Source organism: Salvelinus sp. IW2-2015, linkage group LG9, assembly GCF_002910315.2.
Source record: "Salvelinus sp. IW2-2015 linkage group LG9, ASM291031v2, whole genome shotgun sequence".
NCBI lineage: Eukaryota > Metazoa > Chordata > Actinopteri > Salmoniformes > Salmonidae > Salvelinus > Salvelinus sp. IW2-2015.
In genome coordinates this window covers 14197988-14218650 of record NC_036849.1, presented here as the reverse complement: position 1 = coordinate 14218650, position 20663 = coordinate 14197988, and the positions used below count along the sequence as shown (strand labels likewise).

Sequence of the window (20663 nt, the reverse complement as noted above, 5' to 3'; positions counted from 1 at the left end):
CCCTAACGTTAAACATTTTGTTCTAGAGTTTAAGAATTACCTTGATGTTGGCTGCACAGCTGTGCTCCACTATGAAGAGGTCGGCCCCATCCACAGCCAGACGGGTCATGGTGTACTTGAGCTCCTCAGAAGTCCGGCAGTGTCCAGGCAGGCAGGCCATCTACAAGAGAAGAGAACAGAATAGTTACACTGGTTTATTAATGTCTTATATTTTCTACACAAATATAGAAAACCAGCAGACTACAGATTCTCGAGTATGTGATTTCCATGCACTGGAAAGTGTCTAAGTGTTACCTTGGAGTCACAGACACGGCGGTCCACCCCGTGCTGGCAGATGACGGAGGGCTTGGGCTGTTCCAGCTGGAACTCCCGGGAGAAGACGTGAAACATGTATGTCTCGCCCCACTCCATCACACTGGCCAGCTGAGGAAAAACACATTCATTAGATATACATACAGACACACACAGCGAAAACAGCAGTGTAGACAGACCTGTGGCATGGTGACTCTCCCAGTGAGGGCCCCGGCTTGCATGTCTATGAGCCAGGCGTACTCCAGGGTGTCTGTGCCTAGAGGCAGGCCCTGGGCTGAGAACATGGCATGAGCACGCATCTGCAGACCAGACAGACTCAGGTGGCCGTCCCTCAGAACACCATCAGATGTGGGCCGCTGTGTGGATACAGGTAATAATTAGGGCTGTCAAAGTTAACGTCTTAACGCAATAATCACATTTCTTCACCACACGCTTAAGCGAACTCGTTTCCACACAAAACCTTTGAAGTGCAACACACAAAACGCTCTGTGCTGCTCACTCGGTCTCTGTAGCGCTTTCTGTCTCTACTGTGGTGCTTAAACATCCACTATGCATGCAGCTTTGAGCAACCATTTTGAAGGAAAACTTACAAAAAGTTCAACCATAAACAACCTAGGCCTCTCTTTAGATAACAGCAAAAACATCATTTGTACAGAAGCAGCTAGCTAGTTATACTAACGTTAGCTAGATAGCTAATCAAAATAATGTTTACAGTGCCATGGCTGATTCAACTCTAATTTCCCACAATGATTTTAATCAGAACAGGATATCCATTCCATTTAACTACTGTTTTTGTTGTAGTTCTCAGGTCAAACTATTTAAGCAAATGGTCACACATTTTTAGTAGTAGCAGCTTGTGACTAGTTCATGTTGAAGAACATGGATAAGTAGCCTAGGTTAGATCTAATAGCTGTATTATATATTACATGAACTCAGACCTGGCTGATCTGTTGTTATTGTCTTCTGTGGAATTGATAACATTGTGGGACAGGTTTAAAACCTTATTTTTCCCTAAAGTCAACCCTGAATGTTTAACAACTTGTGTGTTCATGCAAGTGTCAAACGTCAAGAACAAGATGGAGTAGCCCTACTTAAACATTGGGAGCATTAATAGCTAGCTATATGCTGTGGTGTAAAGTACTTAAGTAAAAATACTTTAAGGTACTGCTTTTTGGGGTATCTGTACTTTACTATTTATATTTTTGCCAAATGTAACTTTTACTTCACTACATTCCTAAAGAAAATAATGTACTTTTACCTCCATACATTTTCCTTGACACCAAAAAAGTACATGTTACATTTTGACAGGAAAATGGTCCAATTCACACATCCATGGTCATTGATCCCTATTGCCTCTGATCTGACGGACTCACTAAACACAAATGCTTTGTTTGTAAATTATGTTGGAGTGTTGGAGTGTGCCCCTGCTATCCGCCAATAAAAACAAAACGAGAAAATGGTGCCGTCTGTTTTGCTTAATATAAGGAATTTGAAATTATTTATACATTTACTTTGACTTTGATATTTAAGTACATTCAATTTATTTTTGTTACTTAAGTATATTTAAAACCAAATATTTTTAGACTTTAACTCAAGTATTTTACTGGGTGACTTTTACTTGAGTCATTTTCTATTAAGGTATGTTTACTTTTACTCAAGTATGACAATTGAGTACTTCTTCCACCACTGGCTATATTGTATGTCAGTGGGTTTTGTGTTGTTTATGTTGAAAATACCTTTAAAAAGTTCTGAAGAAGATTATTTAGTGTTTATTTCCCTTACAATCAAAACAGATTGCCTATAAGTCGTTTTTGGCACATTTTAGCAAATTCAAAAATTGTGATTAATGCCATTATTTATATTCCTTATTTTAATCGCATGACAACGCTAGTAATAATAATAAACTTGTTGGAGCCTAAAGACAGATGGGATTAGCTTCCTATATGCATATACACGCATCACACAAACATCCAGACATTATGCATGCACATGTACATCTATCATACATCCATCAAATACAATCTTGTGAAAGCACAAAACAACCTCTTAGAATGGTTAGTTCCTACAGTTTGACAGTCAAATGGTAGTATTGTGCGATGTGCATTGCTAATAGGTAAAACGTGTCTATTTGATTCTTTGCAATTCAAATCTTCAGCCAGTTGATCCACATTCACAGTACTCTCAAAACATTGAGCCACATACCCACAACAAAAATGTTGCAGTCTATTATTCTCAGCGGAACTCAGTTCTGCAGGTCATTGCATGAGGGAAGAGATTACCAACCAGGGCATTTCAGGTAAATCTCTTAGCTCTGAGGCTCCAGTAATAACAAACCAATGGCTACTGCTAAGCATACAATCATAAACCATGTTCTGCGCAATGTCTACATAAATCCAGTGCTTTTAAATCCTTGTCAACATGAACAAGTGCAGGGCTCTTGTATGAATGTATCACTAAAGCTCCTTTCCTTTCGATTATGATTGACTCACCTGGTAGTTGTCACTGATGAATATGTGAGCCGGTGAGAGAACAAGCTGGAGCATGGTCTCCTTGTAGCCCTTTTTCATCTCAAAACACAGCTTCTCTAGGAACCCCGAGGGGGCTTCAGGACTGTCACTGCCGCAGTGCTGTCCAGACACACATGGAAAGAGAGAGTTAGAAGAATGTCTGGATTAAGGGGTATCTCCAGCACTGGTACAACTGGTACAAAGTGGTGCTGGTAGACCACATAATGTGTTAGTTGCTGATAAAGATTGCTGGTTGTTGCAGGGGTAGGTGGGGATGGACTTACCATGGGCAGGCGTCCGTGCACCTTGTAGAGGTTGATGAGGACGGTGATTTCCCAGGGGCGCAGGGCCAGGGGGTGGAGGGTGGCACCATCCCTCCCGTCATCGTCCAGGCCCAGTGGAGACCAACCCAGGGTGGAGAAGGTGGACAGGGAGGACAGCACAGGGCTGGACACCGCCTCCTCAAAGTCTGTGTACATGTCGTCCTCACCAAAGTAGTTCTCCTACAGAAGGGGGAGAGGGATGTGTGGAGGGTTAAATCTTGTGACATTTTCTAACCAAAGGGCTGAATCCTTGATTTGAAGCATGTACACTCAAATGTTTTCCTCAAATCTCGCATTTACCCTCCCTAGGGGGTTTCTGGATGAGGTCTATGAGTCTGCACAGTTTTCTGTGCTGTATGTTGTCTCCCTGACTGTACCTTGATGGAGACGAGGGCCTTGAGCAGGGGCCCGTAAAGGATGATCTGGGAGTCGGGGGACATCTCTATCTCCACATGGAGCCTGTCAGGGGGCAGCTCAGAGGGATCTGTGGTCACCCTGCTGTTGGGGGCAGAGCTGCGAGGTGGTGGCGGGTGGGGCACAGACGAGTGCTCAGGGGGGCGCAAGGACGACAACATGGCATCCTCCATCTCCGACACTGCAGGGACAGAGAAACACTGACGTAGAAGTACAGAGCAGGAACATATAAACGCAAATGAAGTTAAACATCTTAGGAATCTGCTCACAGGACTGCTTGAGCTGTTTGTCTGCCTTCTGGGGGTAGATGGGGTGCCAGGTGTAATCAATGATGAGCAGGAAGTTTGGGACGGTCCAACAGTCCACCCAGCCAGCCCTGAAGCACAAGGAACAAATGGCATAGTGAAATGGTAATTACATAGTAATAATTATTTACTTGTTTGTTTCTTTGGGATACAGTGAAACAAGCACCACAAAGGGCTGTGGTTGACATGACATTTTGTCAGATCGTTAATGTATCACAGTAATTGACCGTGAATTAACATAAACGCGTTTAGCATCTCCAGGCCTCCACGCATACAAGCTGCATGCACGGCTTTGGAACATCTACATTTTAAAAAAGTATTATAAATCAATTGAATATACACCATCACAATAACTCCATTATTTATTTTAGGTCTAAAGAAAATGTATTTCAGAAGAACAGAAAACGAGTTGGCCTACTGTATGTTATCTGGCTATGTGCCATCCCAAAGGCTGTTGGTTTGTTCATTTAGCAGACAAGATCTGCTTAGAAGTCCCATGCCATTATTTTATTTTTATTGGCAAAGTGAGACACTTTCTGAAAATGTGCTTTCCGGAACACCTTACAGAAAGAATCATCCCATTGTCTTAACACCCAACATGATACCTATACAAAATACAAAATAAATTTTAAAAAGAGGATGGATGACTTCGTCAAACACAAATTGTCCTGTGACCACTTTTTCAGTCGATACTGGCAAAGTGGGACAGGTCATTATTTATTGTAAAGAAGGTATATGAGTATATGAGTAATTTCAATATTTTAATAATAAACTTCAATTAATCATACAAATGAAATGTATTAAAACATTCTTTAGGTATTTTTGTGGAACATTAAGAATAATAATTTATTGTTATTAATATTAATGTCACGTCTATTCCCGCTCCGGGCTTGACATCACCGGTTTACTAACCACCGGTCCTGGCAACCCATCATGACGCAAACCTGGCAACCCTCATTAGGCACACCTGAGCCTCATCATGATGCACACCTGGACTTCATCACTACCCTGATTATTTCCCCTTCATCTAGCATCACTCTTCAGGTAGTATTTGTTCAGTTTTCATGTCTAGACAGTTCTCTTGTTTTGTAACTATCCATGTTTGTTATTATTAAACTCACCATCTGCTTCCTGACTCCCTGCGTCTCCATTACAGAATACTGCCTCAGAAATGATGGAAGCAGCAGATTACTACACCATCTTCCATACGGTCGAGGAACATGGTTATCTACTCCACCAACATCACAACCAGCTGGCTCTACTGGGTACGACCATGAAGGAGGTCCTCCGCGTTCTCCACCGCCTCGACACCACCAGCGAGGTTCTCCATACCTCTGACGGAGGGCCTCCTACCACGGGTCGTCACAGTGAGTCAGTCCCCCAGCCTACCCAGTTGTCCGCCTAGGTCAGTGATGCCCGACTTTCCCTTCCGGAGAACTATGACGGTACTCCATCGAAATGCCGTGGCTTCCTACTCCAGTGCTCCCTCTATTTTATCTATCAGACGGGAGCCCCCATCACAGAGAGGTCCAAGGTTACCACGGTCATTTCCCTGCTGACCGGACTGGCTTTGGAGTGGGCTACGGACGTCTGGGAGAGAGGAGAGGATGAGTTGGGTTCCTATGAAAGGTTCATGGCTCTGTTCAGGGCGGTCTTCGACCATCCTCCAGAAGGCATAGGAGGTCAGCGAGTCAAATACAGCAAAATAAACTTTTGTTGGTGAGGTAATATTTTTCTAAGTAAAATGCAGCTATGCTAGCTGATTAGGAAAAAATGTAATTAAACATTTGATCTTATTTAGAAAATGAAATTCTGTTAAGAAAACATGTATTTCATAATTCCCCCCCTCCGTTTCGGGGCGAGAGTACGCGCATAAGAAGTGGCTTTGTGGACCGTAAAAGTGATCATTTGAAACAGGTCCTATACACTAGATTTAAGAGTCATTTGGCAACTTTTGTTGTGAATGATACAAACCTTAGAACCCCTTAGAAATCAAAAGATTGGCTGCATGATGCGACTATAGGCTATTGATTTGAGAAAGTCGCAAAAAAAAGCTTGCGCTCTGTTCCTTGCCTCAGGCTGCACACTGTTCTCTCATGAAGTGATCATATTTTCACCCATCAGACTATTCTTAATTTAATCTTGTGTTTACTAATATGTAAAAAAATAAAAATAATAAACGATTTAGAATGGTCCATTATCAAATGGGCAGGAACAGGGGCAAGACAACAAAGACATGTCATCTGTATGCACTGGAATAGTGACTGGAGGCCACTTTCCCCCAGTACATTTTTTTATTAATGCTGGGAAGGCTACTCCAGTTATTTTGCTGCACAACTGGTGATATTCCGCCCAAACTCTGCATGCCATAGGCTCTTCAACCCTGTTCCTGCAGCTACCCTGTGCTTAATTTGGGAAACCAAGCAAAATCTGTTCCGCAACATCAATAATAACATGTTTTCACAAAGAAAACATATTTCATTAAACTGTTGACAGCCCCTCTCTGAGCGCTTGAGAAAGGAATTAAAGAGAGGGGAGACGGACACTCAGTGGTGAGATTTTCTGTAGCTAAAGGTCATATGTCAGCCTATTAATTATGAAAATATATTTTTTAAATCCCTATTACTATGCTATTCAAAATTAAATACAATTTCACTAATTGTAGGTTAAATCTGAATTTGTTTAAAACATTTTCTGCCATGTGTAATTTGCAGTAGGCTATGTATTGTATAAAGGCAAAATCAATGTTTTAATTCGGGGGTTTTGGGCTTGGGCTCATATATAGGCCTATATTTATGTACAAGATCTAATATGCATATGGGTGGTTTGAATTAATCATCCCCTTAGAAAGCGTTGTCCATTTCGTTGTTAGGCTTTGAAACAACATCCACAACAACCGTGTTTTTCACTGTTTCAACCTGTTGTTGAACGTCTTTCTTCAAATTCATCAATCACAGTGAGGTGAGTTTTAAAAGAACATACTGTTTTGATAAGTGTTTAATGTGATTTTCAATTGTATTTGCATTGCTGTCAGAGTGGTTAGAGGGGCAATAGAGCCCTGATTATGAGGCCATTAGCACTCTGAGGATTGTTAGCGAGTTGAGTACCAGTAATGCATATCCAAAGTACATAAGAGATTACTGTGGTCATGACTCCGATCACCGCAACAGCCCTAGCACCTCTACCACAGTTTCCTAGTAAATTATGGCTAAATACTGGTGGAATACCGTTAATTAAAGTGTTAGTGGGTCTGACTCACTCTGCGTGGGTGATGTTCCTCCAGCCGGACTTGTTGAGTTTGGGAGGGCCGCCATGGCTCTGGCCCTGGCTCTCCCCAGGCATGCACATGTCAGGTGGCAACTTGCTGTTCTGGTAGTCCTTGGCCAGGGTGAGCAGTGGGTACCTGCTGGGGTGGCAGTCTGGCAGGGAGAGCCGCAAGTCTGTATCTTCAGCCTGGGATTAACACAGAGACACAGACTTATACGTGCCCACATCGGGAAGTACTGTAAGGGTACTCCTTACATGAATTCCATCTGCTATTAGCTACTGTACTCACCCTCAGACAGAACCTTGTATTGCAGGTGGTAGGGACATACTCATTAAAAGGCAACGTGAAATCAATGTTCAGAGTCTCCCCACAAGCAGCCAGATACACTGAAAGACAAAGGGTTATATAATATCAGTAAAAAGTTTATCATTTCGATTCTTATGTGCATCAAAAGTGCAGCCAAATTGTATATGTTCACTACATTCAATGTTAAGTTCACTCCTTGCGAATTCTTGAGTTTGTTCATCATTTAATTCCAACAGCTGTCTCACCATTCTCCTGTTGCTTAGTGGAGCAGTCGATCCAGTTATGCTGGTTGGCAGCCCAGAGCATCTCAAACTGGTGGAAGACAACCTTGAACTTCCAGGCGTAAGGGACAAAAGAGTAGATATCCGGGGCGCTGTCACTGGCCCAGTCCCCGATCAGGTCTAGAGACGGACAAGAGCGAACCAAAGAATGACATTTGGTGCAAGTGTCTACATTCAGCAGCGTTTGATTCAGTACAATATGTGTACATCAAATGTCTATAGTGCAATTCCATGCTAAATAAGCCCGATATTTCTGATATCTCAGATTATTCTAGCAATTTTCAAACTTAATTGGGAGGAAGATTGTTTGACATGGTTTTTACATTTGTATCAACAGAAAATGTCATGATGAAAGGGGCCATTTTATGCCCTTTTTAAACCAAGACATATCTACTGTAAGACCCTATCTCTGTAAATCGTGCATGATAGACATCTTGGTGTCATTATACTCCTTATAGTGTGCTCTAAAATATGGAGTATGTCTTGATCCTGAAATAAATTAATGTAAAATATTTCATCCAACATAACATATTTTATAACTACCCTTGTAGATTTAGCTTATTTTAAGAGATTGTTTGTCACAATATACTCTACAAGTACATCACATTTCAGTGTATCTTTCAGTGTATCCAGAGTATGCTCCTTCCTAATTCTGAAGGTATGATCAATTGATGAGCACCACCAACACAGTGAATGGGGAAAATGGATTCAAAGGTAACTCCCTCTGCTGGTGACTTGCTGAATGTGCAATCGCGCCTGCAGAATTCATCCAATGACGTCATTGGTTGACTGAACCTGCTCTCTTCCTAGAGCTGGCCGCCAAAACAAACTGAGCACTCCGCTTGGAGTTTAACAAAAGGCACCTAAAGGACTCTCAGACCATGAGAAACAAGATTCTCTAGTCTGACTCTTTGGCCTGAATTCCAAGCATTACATCTGGAGGAAATACCCCATCAGACCAGAGAATCTTGTTTCTCATGGTCTGAGTCTTTAGGAGCCTTTTGGAAAACTCCAAGCGGGCTGTCATGTGCCTTTACTGAGAAGTGGCTTCCGTCTGGAGTGCTGCAGAGTGCTGCAGAGATGGTTGTCCTTCTGGAATGTTCTCCCATCTCCACAGAGGAACTCTGAAGCTCTGTCAGAGTGAGCATCGGGTTCCTGGTCACCTCCCTGACCAAGGCCTTTCTCAACCCGATTGCTCAGGTTTTCCGGGTGGCCAGCTTTAGGAAAAGATGTTTTGGTGGTTCCAAACATCTTCCATTTTTAAGAATAATGGAGGCCAGTGTTCTGCCACTTCTTGGGGACCTTCAATGCTGAATACATGTTATTGCTGACATGCACTGTCAACTGTGGGACCTTATATAGACAGGTGGACATGATTTGGAAAGACACAATCAGTTGAATTAACCACAGGTGGACTCCAATGAAGTTGTAGAAACATCAAGGATGATCAATGGAAACAGGATGCACCTGAGCTGAATTTCCAATCTCATAGCAAAAGGTCTGAATATTTATGTAAATAAGGTATGTTATTTTTAATACATTTACAACAATTTCTAACAACCTGTTTTCACTTTGTCATTATGGGGTATTGAGTGTAGATTGAGGAAAAAATATAAATTAAGAAATGTTTAAATAAGGCTGTAACATAACAAAATGTGGAAAAAGTCAACAATTTTTTTTTTTTTTTTTTCACCTTTATTTAACCAGGTAGGCTAGTTGAGAACAAGTTCTCATTTGCAACTGCGACCTGGCCAAGATAAAGCATAGCAGTGTGAACAGACAACAACACAGAGTTACACATGGAGTAAACAATAAACAAGTCAATAACATGGTAGAAAAAAAAAAGAGAATCTATATACAATGTGTGCAAAAGGCATGAGGTAGGCAATAAATCGAATAATTACAATTTAGCAGATTAACACTGGAGTGATAAATCATCAGATGATCATGTGCAAGAAGAGATACTGGTGTGCAAAAGAGCAGAAAAGTAAATAAATAAAAGCAGTATGGGGGTGAGGTAGGTAAATTGGGTGGGTAGTTTACAGATGGACTATGTACAGCTGCAGCGATCGGTTAGCTGCTCGGATAGCAGATTTTTAAAGTTGTTGAGGGAGATAAAAGTCTCCAACTTCAGAGATTTTTGCAATTCGTTCCAGTCGCAGGCAGCAGAGAACTGGAAGGAAAGGCGTCCAAATGAGGTTTTAGCTTTAGGGATGATCAGTGAGATCACCTGCTGGAGCGCGTGCTGCGGGTGGGTGTAGCCATCGTGACCAGTGAACTGGGATAAGGGGCACTTTACCTAGCATAGCCTTGTAGATGACCTGGAGCCAGTGGGTCTGACGACGAACATGTAGCGAGGGCCAAGCCGACTAGGGCATACCAGGTCCAGTGGTGGGTCGTATAAGGTGCTTTAGTAACAAAACGAATGGCACTGTGATAAACTGCATCCAGTTTGCTGAGTAGAGTGTTGGAAGCTATTTTGTAGATGACATCGCCGAAGTCGAGGATCGGTAGGATAGTCAGTTTTACTAGGGTAAGTTTGGCGCGTGAGTGAAGGAGGCTTTGTTGCGGAATAGAAAGCCGATTCTTGATTTGATTTTGGATTGGAGATGTTTGATATGAGTCTGGAAGGAGAGTTTGCAGTCTAGCCAGACACCTAGGTACTTATAGATGTCCACATATTCTAGGTCGGAACCGTCCAGGGTGGTGATGCTAGTCGGCGTGCGGGTGCAGGCAGCGAACGGTTGAAAGCATGCATTTGGTTTTACTAGCGTTTAAGAGCAGTTGGAGGCCACGGAAGGAGTGTTGTATGGCATTGAAGCTCGTTGGAGGTTAATAGACGCACAGTGTCCAAGGAAGGGCCGGAAGTATATAGAATGGTGTCGTCTGCGTAGAGGTGGATCAGGGAATCGCCCGCCAGCAAGAGCAACATCATTGATGTATACAGAGAAAAGAGTCCGGCCGAGAATTGAACACTGTGGTACCCCCATAGAGACTGCCAGAGGACCGGACAACATGCCCTCCGATTTGACACACTGAACTCTGTCTGCAAAGTAGTTGGTGAACCAGGCAAGGCAGTCATTAGAAAAACCGAGGCTACTGAGTCTGCCGATAAGAATATGGTGATTGACAGAGTCGAAAGCCTTGGCCAGGTCGATGAGACGGCTGCACAGTAATGTCTTTTATCGATGGCGGTTATGATGTCGTTTAGTACCTTGAGCGTGGCTGAGGTGCACCCGTGACCGGCTCGGAAACCGGATTGCACAGCGGAGAAGGTACGGTGGGATTCGAGATGGTCAGTGATCTGTTTGTTGACTTGGCTTTCGAAGACCTTAGATAGGCAGGGCAGGATGGATATAGGTCTGTAACAGTTTGGGTCCAGGGTGTCTCCCCCTTTGAAGAGGGGGATGACCGCGGCAGCTTTCCAATCCTTGGGGATCTCAGATGATACGAAGGAGAGTTGAACAGGCTGGTAATAGGGGGTGCGACAATGGCGGCGGACAGTTTCAGAAATAGGGGGTCCAGATTGTCAAGCCCAGCTGATTTGTATGGGTCCAGGTTTTCCAGCTCTTTCAGAACATCTGCTATCTGGATTTGGGTAAAGGAGAAGCTGGGGAGGCTTGGGCGAGTAGCAGCGGGGGGGGCGGGGCTGTTGGCCAAGGTTGGAGTCGCCAGGAGGAAGGCATGGCCAGCCATTGAGAAATGCTTGTTGAAGTCTTCGATTATCACGGATTTATCGGTGGTGACCGTGTTACCTAGCCTCAGTGCAGTGGGCAGCTGGGAGGTGCTGCTCTTGTTCTCCATGGACTTTACAGTATCCCAGAACTTTTTGGAGTTAGAGCTACAGGATGCAAATTTCTGCTTGAAAAAGCTGGCCTTTGCTTTCCTGACTGACTGCGTGTATTGGTTCTGACTTCCCTGAACAGTTGCATATCGCGGGGGCTCTTCGATGCTATTGCAGTTCGCCACAGGATGTTTTTGTGCTGGTCGAGGGCAGTCAGGTCTGGAGTGAACCAGGGCTATATCTGTTCTTGGTTCTGCATTTTTTGAACGGAGCATGCTTGTCTAATATGGTGAGGAAGTAACATTTAAAGAATGACCAGGCATCCTCAACTGACGGGATGAGGTCAATATCTTCAGGGAACCCGGGCCAGGTCGATTAGAAAGGCCTGCTCGCAGAAGTGTTTTAGGGAGCGTTTGACAGTGATGAGGGGTGGTCGTTTGACCGCGGACCCGTGGCGGATACAGGCAATGAGGCAGTGATCACTGAGATCTTGATTGAAGACAGCAGAGGTATATTTGGAGGGCAGGTTGGTCAGGATAATGTCTATTAGGGTGCCCATGTTACGGATTTAGGGTTGTACCTGGTGGGTTCCTTGATGATTTGTGTGAGATTGAGGGCATCAAGCTTGGATTGTAGGACTGCCGGGGTGTTAAGCATATCCCAGTTTAGGTCACCTAACAGAACAAACTCTGAAGCTAGATGGGGAAGCGATCAATTCACAGATGGTGTCCAGGGCACAGCTGGGAGCTGAGGGGGGTCGGTAGCAGGCGGCAACAGTGAGAGACTTATTTCTGGAGAGATTAATTTTTAAAATTAGAAGTTCGAACTGTTTGGGCATAGACCTGGAAAGTATGACAGAACTTTGCAGGCTATCTCTGCAGTAGATTGCAACTCCTCCCCCTTTGGCAGTTCTATCTTGACGGAAAGTGTTATAGTTGGGTATGGAAATCAATGGGTTTGAATACATTCCAAAGGCACTATACACACACACTATTTGTTTTGTATATTTTCCTTTTATGTTCCCCTAGCCCTACTACCCCTCCCTTAATTGGATAAAACTAAAATGGACAACACTTAGGCTTCTACTTCCATCTTATACGTACTACATACATTTTATGGACAAAATGTATTTTACAATAGTTATCTTTCTGTTTGTTTTTAATCCCATCAACCCTAATCTACCATTTTGTTAAAACATATATACTTGCCAACATTTGTTTAAACGATACACCAACTCCCTGCATCATTTGTTTTAGCAGTAAGACTGAAGCTAGTTTATCCAAATACAACTCATGAATATCACAATTTATTGATAAAGTCGAAGTCAGCACTTGATTGGTTTCTGATGCAGCTGGAATTTGTACGCTTATTTTTTTTAGAACACCATTATATACGTATGTTCAAAAGCCAGTGGTGACCGATCATTCAGGGCAGAGCTCCACCTGTTTAGAAAAATGTTTATATATTTTTTCTAAACAGGTGGAGCTCTTCCCTGAATACTGGTACGGTGTATACACACACACTACCAGTCAAAAGTTTGGGCACACACCTACTCATTGAAAGGTTTTTATTTTTACTATTTTCTACATTGTAGAATAATAGTGAAGACAAACTATGAAATAACACATGGAATCATTTAGTAACCAAAAAGTGTTACATTTTTTATTTTTCAAAGTAGCAAACCTTTGCCTTGATAACAGCTTTGCACACTCTTGGCATTCTCTCAACCAGCTTCACCTGGAAAGCTTTCCAACAGTCTTGAAGGAGTTCCCACATATGAAAAACAAATGATTGTCCCACTAAGAGCAAACCAGATGGGATAGCATGTCGCTGCAGAATGCTGTGGTAGCCATGGTGGTCAAGTGTGCCTTGAATACTAAATAAATCACTGACAGTGTCACCAGCCCCACACCATCACACCTCCTCCTCCATGCTTCACAGTGGGAACCACCGGGGCGGCAGGTAGCCTAGTGGTTAGAGCGACTAGTAACCGAAAGGTTGCAAGATCGAATCCCCGAGCTGACAAGGTAAAAATCTGTCGTTCTGCCCCTGAATAAGGCAGTTAACCCACTGTTCCTAGGCTGTCATTGTAAATAAGAATTAGTTTTTAACTGACTTGCCTGGTTAAATAAAGGTTTAAACATTTATTTATTTTTAAACACACGAGATCATCCGTTCACCTACAATGCTTCTCACAAAGACACGGTGGTTGGAACCAAAAATCTCAAATTTGGACTCATCAGACCAAAGGACAGATTTAAACCTAATATCCATTGCTTGTGTTTCTTGGCCCAAGCAAGTATATTCTCCTTATTGGTGTCCTTTAGTAGGGGTTTCTTTGCAATTCGACCATGAAGGCCTGATTTCAAGCAGTCTCCTCTGAACAGTTGATGTTGAGATGTGTCTGTTACTTGAACCCCGTGAAGCATTTATTTGGGTTGCATATTCTGAGGCTGGTAACTCTAATGAAGTTATCCTCTACAGCTGAGGTAACTCTGGGTCTTCCTTTCCTGTGGCGGTCCTTATGAGAGCCAGTTTCATCAAAGCGCTTGATGGTTTTTGCGACTGCACTTGAAGAAACTTTCAAAGTGCTTGACATTTTTACGGGTTGACTGAACATTTCTTAAAGTAATGATGGACTGTCGTTTCTCTTTGCTTATTTGAGCTGTTCTTGCCCTAATATGGACTTGGTCTTCACCAAAAAGGGATATCTTCTGTATACCACCCCTACAACACAACTGATTGGCACAAACGTACTAGGGAAAGAAATTCCACAAATTAACTTGTAACAAGGAACACCTGTTAATTGAAATGCAATGCAGTGACTACCTCATGAAGCTGGTTGAGAGAATGCCAAGAGTGTGCAAAGCTGTCATCAAGGCAAAGGGTGGCTACTTTGAAGAATGTCAAATATTTTTTGATTTAACACTTTTTTGGTTACTAAATTATTTCATGTTATTTCATAGTTTAGGTCTTCACTATTATTCTACAATGTAGAAAACAGTAAAAATAGAAACCTTGGAATGAGTAGGTGTGTCAACTTGACTGGTACTGTATGTACACACGTTTGCAAAAAATGTCAAAACAAATTTGAGTGAAAAGCCACATACAAACATGGTTTCTTCCTTGCTTGCTTTCTTTAGTAAATGAAGGTGTTTAAGCCTAGCTCAGTGCTTTCTGTGGAGGGGGAGTAGCCAGCGGAATATACAGAGTGTAGGCGTTGGTAATCTTCTCTAGATCCGCCGTGATTGGCTCAGTGTTCTGTCACTCATGGGGACACTATGTCACCACAGAATCTACAGGGAGAGCTAGGCAGTTATAGCCCCCTTGGGTGCTGTGATAGATTTACGTTAAAAGTGCCCATCCAAGAAGGCTCAAGGTCATTGTTGACAGATAAAATTACATCAAGTCATCTACCATAGCTTTGATTGGACTGATCTTGTCAACATCATACTTTCAAAATCTTAGCTAGCAAGCTAGACAAGCAGTCATCGAAAATCACATAGACAATCTACTGGCAAATCCTTTTCAATCCTTGTCATATGAAGATAAATTATAGATTAAAAAAAGTATCGGTGCTAATCGGCCATTGGACAAACATTACACGGAAATCGGAACTTCAACAATGATTTTTTGGAAGGAATGAGTGGCTAACGCAAGCGTTGCAAAGCAATCACTATTTTGCATCCCCTGCCTGCTATTCGGTGGAGAGGGTGTGTGGTCCAAGTCTGGGTTTAAGGATTTAAAACATGTCTGAAAGGGTCTCTTTTCCAAGCTTTAAAAGGATAAACATTCACATGCAACACCATGGGACAGAAAAGGTTGAATACATTTGCCATGCTGTCAATCCAGCATGACTTCTGCTACGTTCAAAACAACTGGAAACTCTGAACTGGCAAATCTCAGACTTCAGCGAGTTCAAGACAACTGGGAACTCGGAAAAAAACTAGCTCCGACTGGGAAAATACATTTTGAACGTTCCAAAGTCAGGAACTCTGGCTTCTTTCTAGAGCTCCGACCTGAAGATCACTGACGTCATGATTCAACCTTGTTTTTTTCCGAGTTCCCAGTTGTCTTGAAAGCACCATAAATCCAGAGAATGCCAACTACACGCAAGCATAATTTACAAACAAAGCATTTGTGTTTAGTGAGTCCTCCAGATCAGAGGCAGTAGGGATGACCAAGGATGTTCCTGTCCTGTTAAGCATTGAAAATGTAACGAGTACATTTGGGTGTCAGGGAAAATGTATGGAGTAAAAAGTACATTTTCTTTAGTAATGTAAAAGTAGTCAAAAATATAAATAGTAAAGTACAGATAACCCACCCAAAAAACGACTTAAGTAGTACTTTAAACTACTTTTACTTAAGTACTTTAACCAATGGTTCAAGTGAGCACAGCACAACAACGGTGAGTCCAAAAATGTATTGTATGTTGCTCCATAAATGATGTAATATGCCAGGGAGATATGTATAGTGTAGCTAAGTAATACTAAGTGTATGTTGTGTAGTAAGCTGTTAGTATCCCATGTGCTTCACCCTAATAATTTGGTCTATTTTCCCCTCTTAATTTCACCTACTGTTCTGACTTGGTGGTGCACATGTTGCCTATAGCCTGTTTAAGATAAATGTAATCATTGAATATTGTAAGAGCTTTCGTTGTCTGCTTATTACATTTATCCTACGGTTCTGACTTGGTGTACAGGGAGAATACTGTAAGAAAGGCCCATGTCCTGAATTCTGTCGCTGTACATTTCAAAAGTGCTGAACAAAGTTATTGACTACGTCCAGCTTAGCTCTCTCATTGTTGTCTTAATAGAAATTACGGCTTGCCACATATCTGCTCATCGTTCCCTTATGCCATAGATTGTACATCTCAATTGTTACTGGTCTGTAACTAATGTTTGCCAGTGACAGTCTTCCCAATCAAATATTTGTTTTCAACAAAAAGTTCAGTAATAGACCCATGTAATTCCAGTTGATATTGAGAGGGTTGTTTTGTTTGCGCAATGCGCTGTCAATGTGTCAGTATATTGTGTATATAAGTGAATCCTCATGATTGTATTTTCCTTCCTTTTTAGACCACATAGGCCTAATGGAAAAAATCTAATGGTAGGCTAACTGAGTGTGTCTTGCTCTCCCCCTCTCCTTAAAGAAGAGGAAAGTTAAGGCCTAACATCCATCTGAATTTCTGTCGGTGTCCATTTTGAAAGTGCTGAACGAATAGGCCTACCTCATTTGCTTGCACTAACTTATACTTAGAGCTAAGTGTTAATGATAAGAATAAACATTATGACTTACACAAATCCACAAGGAGTCAGTAGTAACCACATTTGTTTAAGCAAGTCAGCCATATCAGCTATGGTTTTTAAAAGGCAGAAAATGAGGCTGAATAAACTGTTTCACTGCCAGACAAGGCTCCGCTGATAGCCAGGTGTAGTGGTGGTATGGCTTCACTCCATGGTGCTGAAAGGAAAGCTCTGCTGTTGGGACAGCTTTATGTAGACCCTAACAGTTTGTGGGCACTGTGTGTCAAAAGTCAGTCAAATCAAAATCAACCCGAATACAACAGGTGTAGCCTTTAACTCTTTCTTGAAAAGCATTGTTGGTAAAAAAAAAGATTTACAACAAAGTAAAAAAAAAAAAAAAAGTAATAAAAAGTAACACTATACATACAAGGGGTACCGGTACCGAGTCAATGTGCGGGGGTACAGGTTAATAAAGGTAATTTGTACATGTAGGTAGGGGTGAAGTGACTATGCATAGATAATAAACAGCGAGTAGCAGAAGTTTAAAAGCAAAGGGGGAGGGGGTGTCAATGTAAATAGTCCGGGTGGACATTTGATTAATTGTTCAGCAGTATTGCTTGGGGGTAGAAGCTGGAGCCTTTTGGTCATAGACTTGGCGCTCCGGTACCCCTTGCCGTGCGGTAGCAGAGAGAACAGTCATTTCCGGTCACAACTTGTAGACTTGTTTACGTGCTGCTGTGCGGTTTGTTGCTAAACTTACTTTGCTACCTGCCAACTTTACGGTTTTATATATATTTTTTTTTCCCCTCGCTCTACTTTTTTCATTCAACTTTTTCACCCCGGACGCTTTATCTGGACGTAGTTCGTCAGGACCTCCACCAGCCGAAGCTAAGTAGTAACATTAACATTATGCCTTCTAATTGCAGTCGCTGTACTAATAAAATACAGGAGAATGATCGCCTTATGGCGAGGATAGCTGTGTTGCAAGCCCAGCTTCAGACGCAATCGTTAGGCAAGGGTAATTTAAGTGTAGGAAAAGGATGTGCCACCAAATAAGTACAGATAGTAGTATAAATCCCCTCACACAGTCCCTGCAGCCAGACAATTTTCTCATGGCTTCTGGAAAGAAATGCTGTAGGAATGCTCAACCGGTGTCGCTCATTCAGCCGACAAACTTTCAACCGGTTCTTTCAACCCATTAAGGAACGGGTTGGAGTCAGAGGCCGAGCCTTCTCTGGTCTCTCCTCCTCCCGTTACGGGATCTGAGACGCCGAAGCCTCCGACCATTAGCTCTGACAAATTGAAAACCCTAGTCATTGGCAACTCCATTACCCGCAGTATTAGACTTAAGGCGAATCATCCAGCAATCATACACTGTTTACCAGGGGGCAGGGCTACCGACGTTAAGGCTAATCTGAAGATGGTGCTGGCTTAGGCTAAAACTGGCGAGTGTAGAGAGTATAGGGATATTGTTATCCACGTCGGCACCAACAATGTTAGGATGAAACAGTCAGAGGTCACCAAGRACAACATAGCTTCAGCGTGTAAATCAGCTAGAAAGATGTGTCGGCATCGAGTAATTGTCTCTGGCCCCCTCCCAGTTAGGGGAAGTGATGAGCTCTACAGCAGAGTCTCACAACTCAATCGCTGGTTGAAAACTGTTTTCTGCCCCTCCAAAATATAGAATTTGTAGATAATTGGCCCTCTTTCTGGAACTCACCCACAAACAGGACCAAGCCTGGCCTGCTGAGGAGTGATGGACTCCATCCTAGCTGGAGGGGTGCTCTCATCTACGAACATAGACAGGGCTCTAACTCCCCTAGCTTCACAATGAGATAGCCAGCTTAGTGGAGTCTGCCACTAGCACAGTCAGTGTAGTCAGCTCAGCTATCCCCATTGAGACTGTGTCTGTGCCTCAATCTAGGTTGGGCTAAACTAAACATGGCGGTGTTCGCTTTAGCAATCTCACTGGAATAAAGACCTCCTCCATTCCTGTCATTATTGAAAGAGATTGTCATGTCTCACATCTCAAAATAGGGCTACTTAATGTTAGATACCTCACTTCCAAGGCAGTAACAGTAAATTAACTAATCATAATCTTGATGTGATTGGCCTGACTGAAACATGGCTTAAGCCTGATGAATTTACTGTGTTAAATGAGGCCTCACCTCCTGGTTACACTAGTGACTATATCCCCCGCGCATCCCGCTAAACCATCAAGCTGCAAGGTGTTGCTAACATTTACAATAGCAAATTTCAATTGATAAAAAAATATGGATATACTGCGTTTTCGTCTTTTGAGCTTCTAGTCATGAAATCTATGCAGCCTACTCAATCACTTTTTATAGCTACTGTTTACAGGCCTCCTGGGCCATATACCTCATTCCTCACTGAGTTCTCTGAATTCCTATCTGACCTTGTAGTCATGGCAGATAATATTCACATTTTTGGTGACTTTAAAATTAACATGGAAAAGTCCACAGACCCACTCCAAAAGGCTTTCGGAGCCATCATCGACCCAGTGGGTTTTGTCCAACATGTCTCAGGACCTACTCACTGCCACAATCATACTCTGGACCTAGTTTTGTCCCGTGGAATAAATGTTGTGGATCTTAATGTTTTTCCTCATAATCCTGGACTATCGGACCACCATTTTATTAAGTTTACTATCACAACAAATAATTTGCTCAGACCCCAACCAAGGATCATCAAAAGCTGTGCTATAAATTCTCAGACAACCCAAAGATTCCTAGATGCCCTTCCAGACTCCCTCCACCTACCCAAGGATGTTAGAGTACAAAAATCAGTTAACCACCTAACTGAGGAACTCAATTTAACCTTGCGTAATACCCTAGATGCAGTCGCCCCCCTAAAAACAAAAAACATTTGTCATAAGAAACTAGCTCCCTGGTATACAGAAAATACCCGAGCTCTGAAGCAAGCTTCCAGAAAATTGGAACGGAAATGGCGCGACACCAAACTGGAAGTCTTCCGACTAGCTTGGAAATCACCGTGCAGTATCGAAGAGCCCTCACTGCTGCTTGATCATCCTATTTTCCAACTTAATTGGGGAAAATAAGAACAATCCAAAATGTATTTTTGATACATTTCGGGAAAGGTAACTAAAAAGCTGCATTCCCCAAGAGAGGATGGCTTTCAGTTCAGCAGTGATAAATTCATGAACTTCTTTGACGGAAAGATTATGATCATTGGAAGGCAAATTACAGACTCCTCTTTAAATCTGCGTATTCCTCTAAAATTAAGTTGTCCTGAGTCTGCACAACACTGCCAGGACCTAGGATCAAGGGAGACACTCAAGTTTTTCTCTTGACACATTGATGAAAATAATCTTTGCCTCTAAACCATCAAGCTGCATACTGGACCCTATTCCAACTGAACTACTGAAAGAGCTGCTTCCTGTGCTTGGCTCTCTATCCACCGGATGTGTACCAAACTCACTAAAAGTGGCAGTAATAAAACCTCTCTTGAAAAAGCCAAACCTTGACCCAGAAAATATAAAAACACTAAAAATCGGCCTATATCGAATCTCCCATTCTTCTCAAATATTTTTGAAAAAGCTGTTGCGCAGCAACTCACTGTCTTCCTGAAGACAAACAATGTATACGAAATGCTTCAGTTTGGTTTTAGAACCCATCATAGCACTGAGACTGCACTTGTGAAGGTGGTAAATTACCTTTTAATGGCGTCACAGCGAGGCTCTGCATCTGTCCTCGTGCTCCTAGATCTTAGTGCTGCTTTTGATACCATTCTTTTGGAGAGATTGGAAACCAAAATTGGTCTACACGGACAAGTTCTGGCCTGGTTTAGATCTTATCAGTTTGTCTCTGTAGATGGTTTGTCCTCTGATGAATCAACTGTACATTTTGGTGTTCCTCAAGGCTCGGTTTTAGGACCAC

At 42.5% G+C, this 20663-nt stretch overlaps 1 protein-coding gene across 18 annotated transcripts in view; it reads right to left on the bottom strand.

Annotated features, from left to right (window-relative positions):
• Positions 1-20663, bottom strand: part of LOC111968621 (bridge-like lipid transfer protein family member 1) — a 143185-nt gene that overhangs the window by 92114 nt on the left and 30408 nt on the right. For all 18 annotated transcript variants that reach the window (XM_023994337.2, XM_023994331.2, XM_023994323.2 and 15 more), the window contains 10 exons: positions 7681-7836; positions 7418-7515; positions 7121-7314; positions 3826-3932; positions 3520-3737; positions 3104-3322; positions 2802-2939; positions 492-668; positions 295-423; positions 41-160 (listed from right to left, as the gene is read on the bottom strand). In XM_023994337.2, coding sequence (XP_023850105.1) covers positions 41-160; positions 295-423; positions 492-668; positions 2802-2939; positions 3104-3322; positions 3520-3737; positions 3826-3932; positions 7121-7314; positions 7418-7515; positions 7681-7836 — 1556 coding nt within the window. The remainder of the gene's footprint in view (positions 1-40; positions 161-294; positions 424-491; positions 669-2801; positions 2940-3103; positions 3323-3519; positions 3738-3825; positions 3933-7120; positions 7315-7417; positions 7516-7680; positions 7837-20663) is intronic.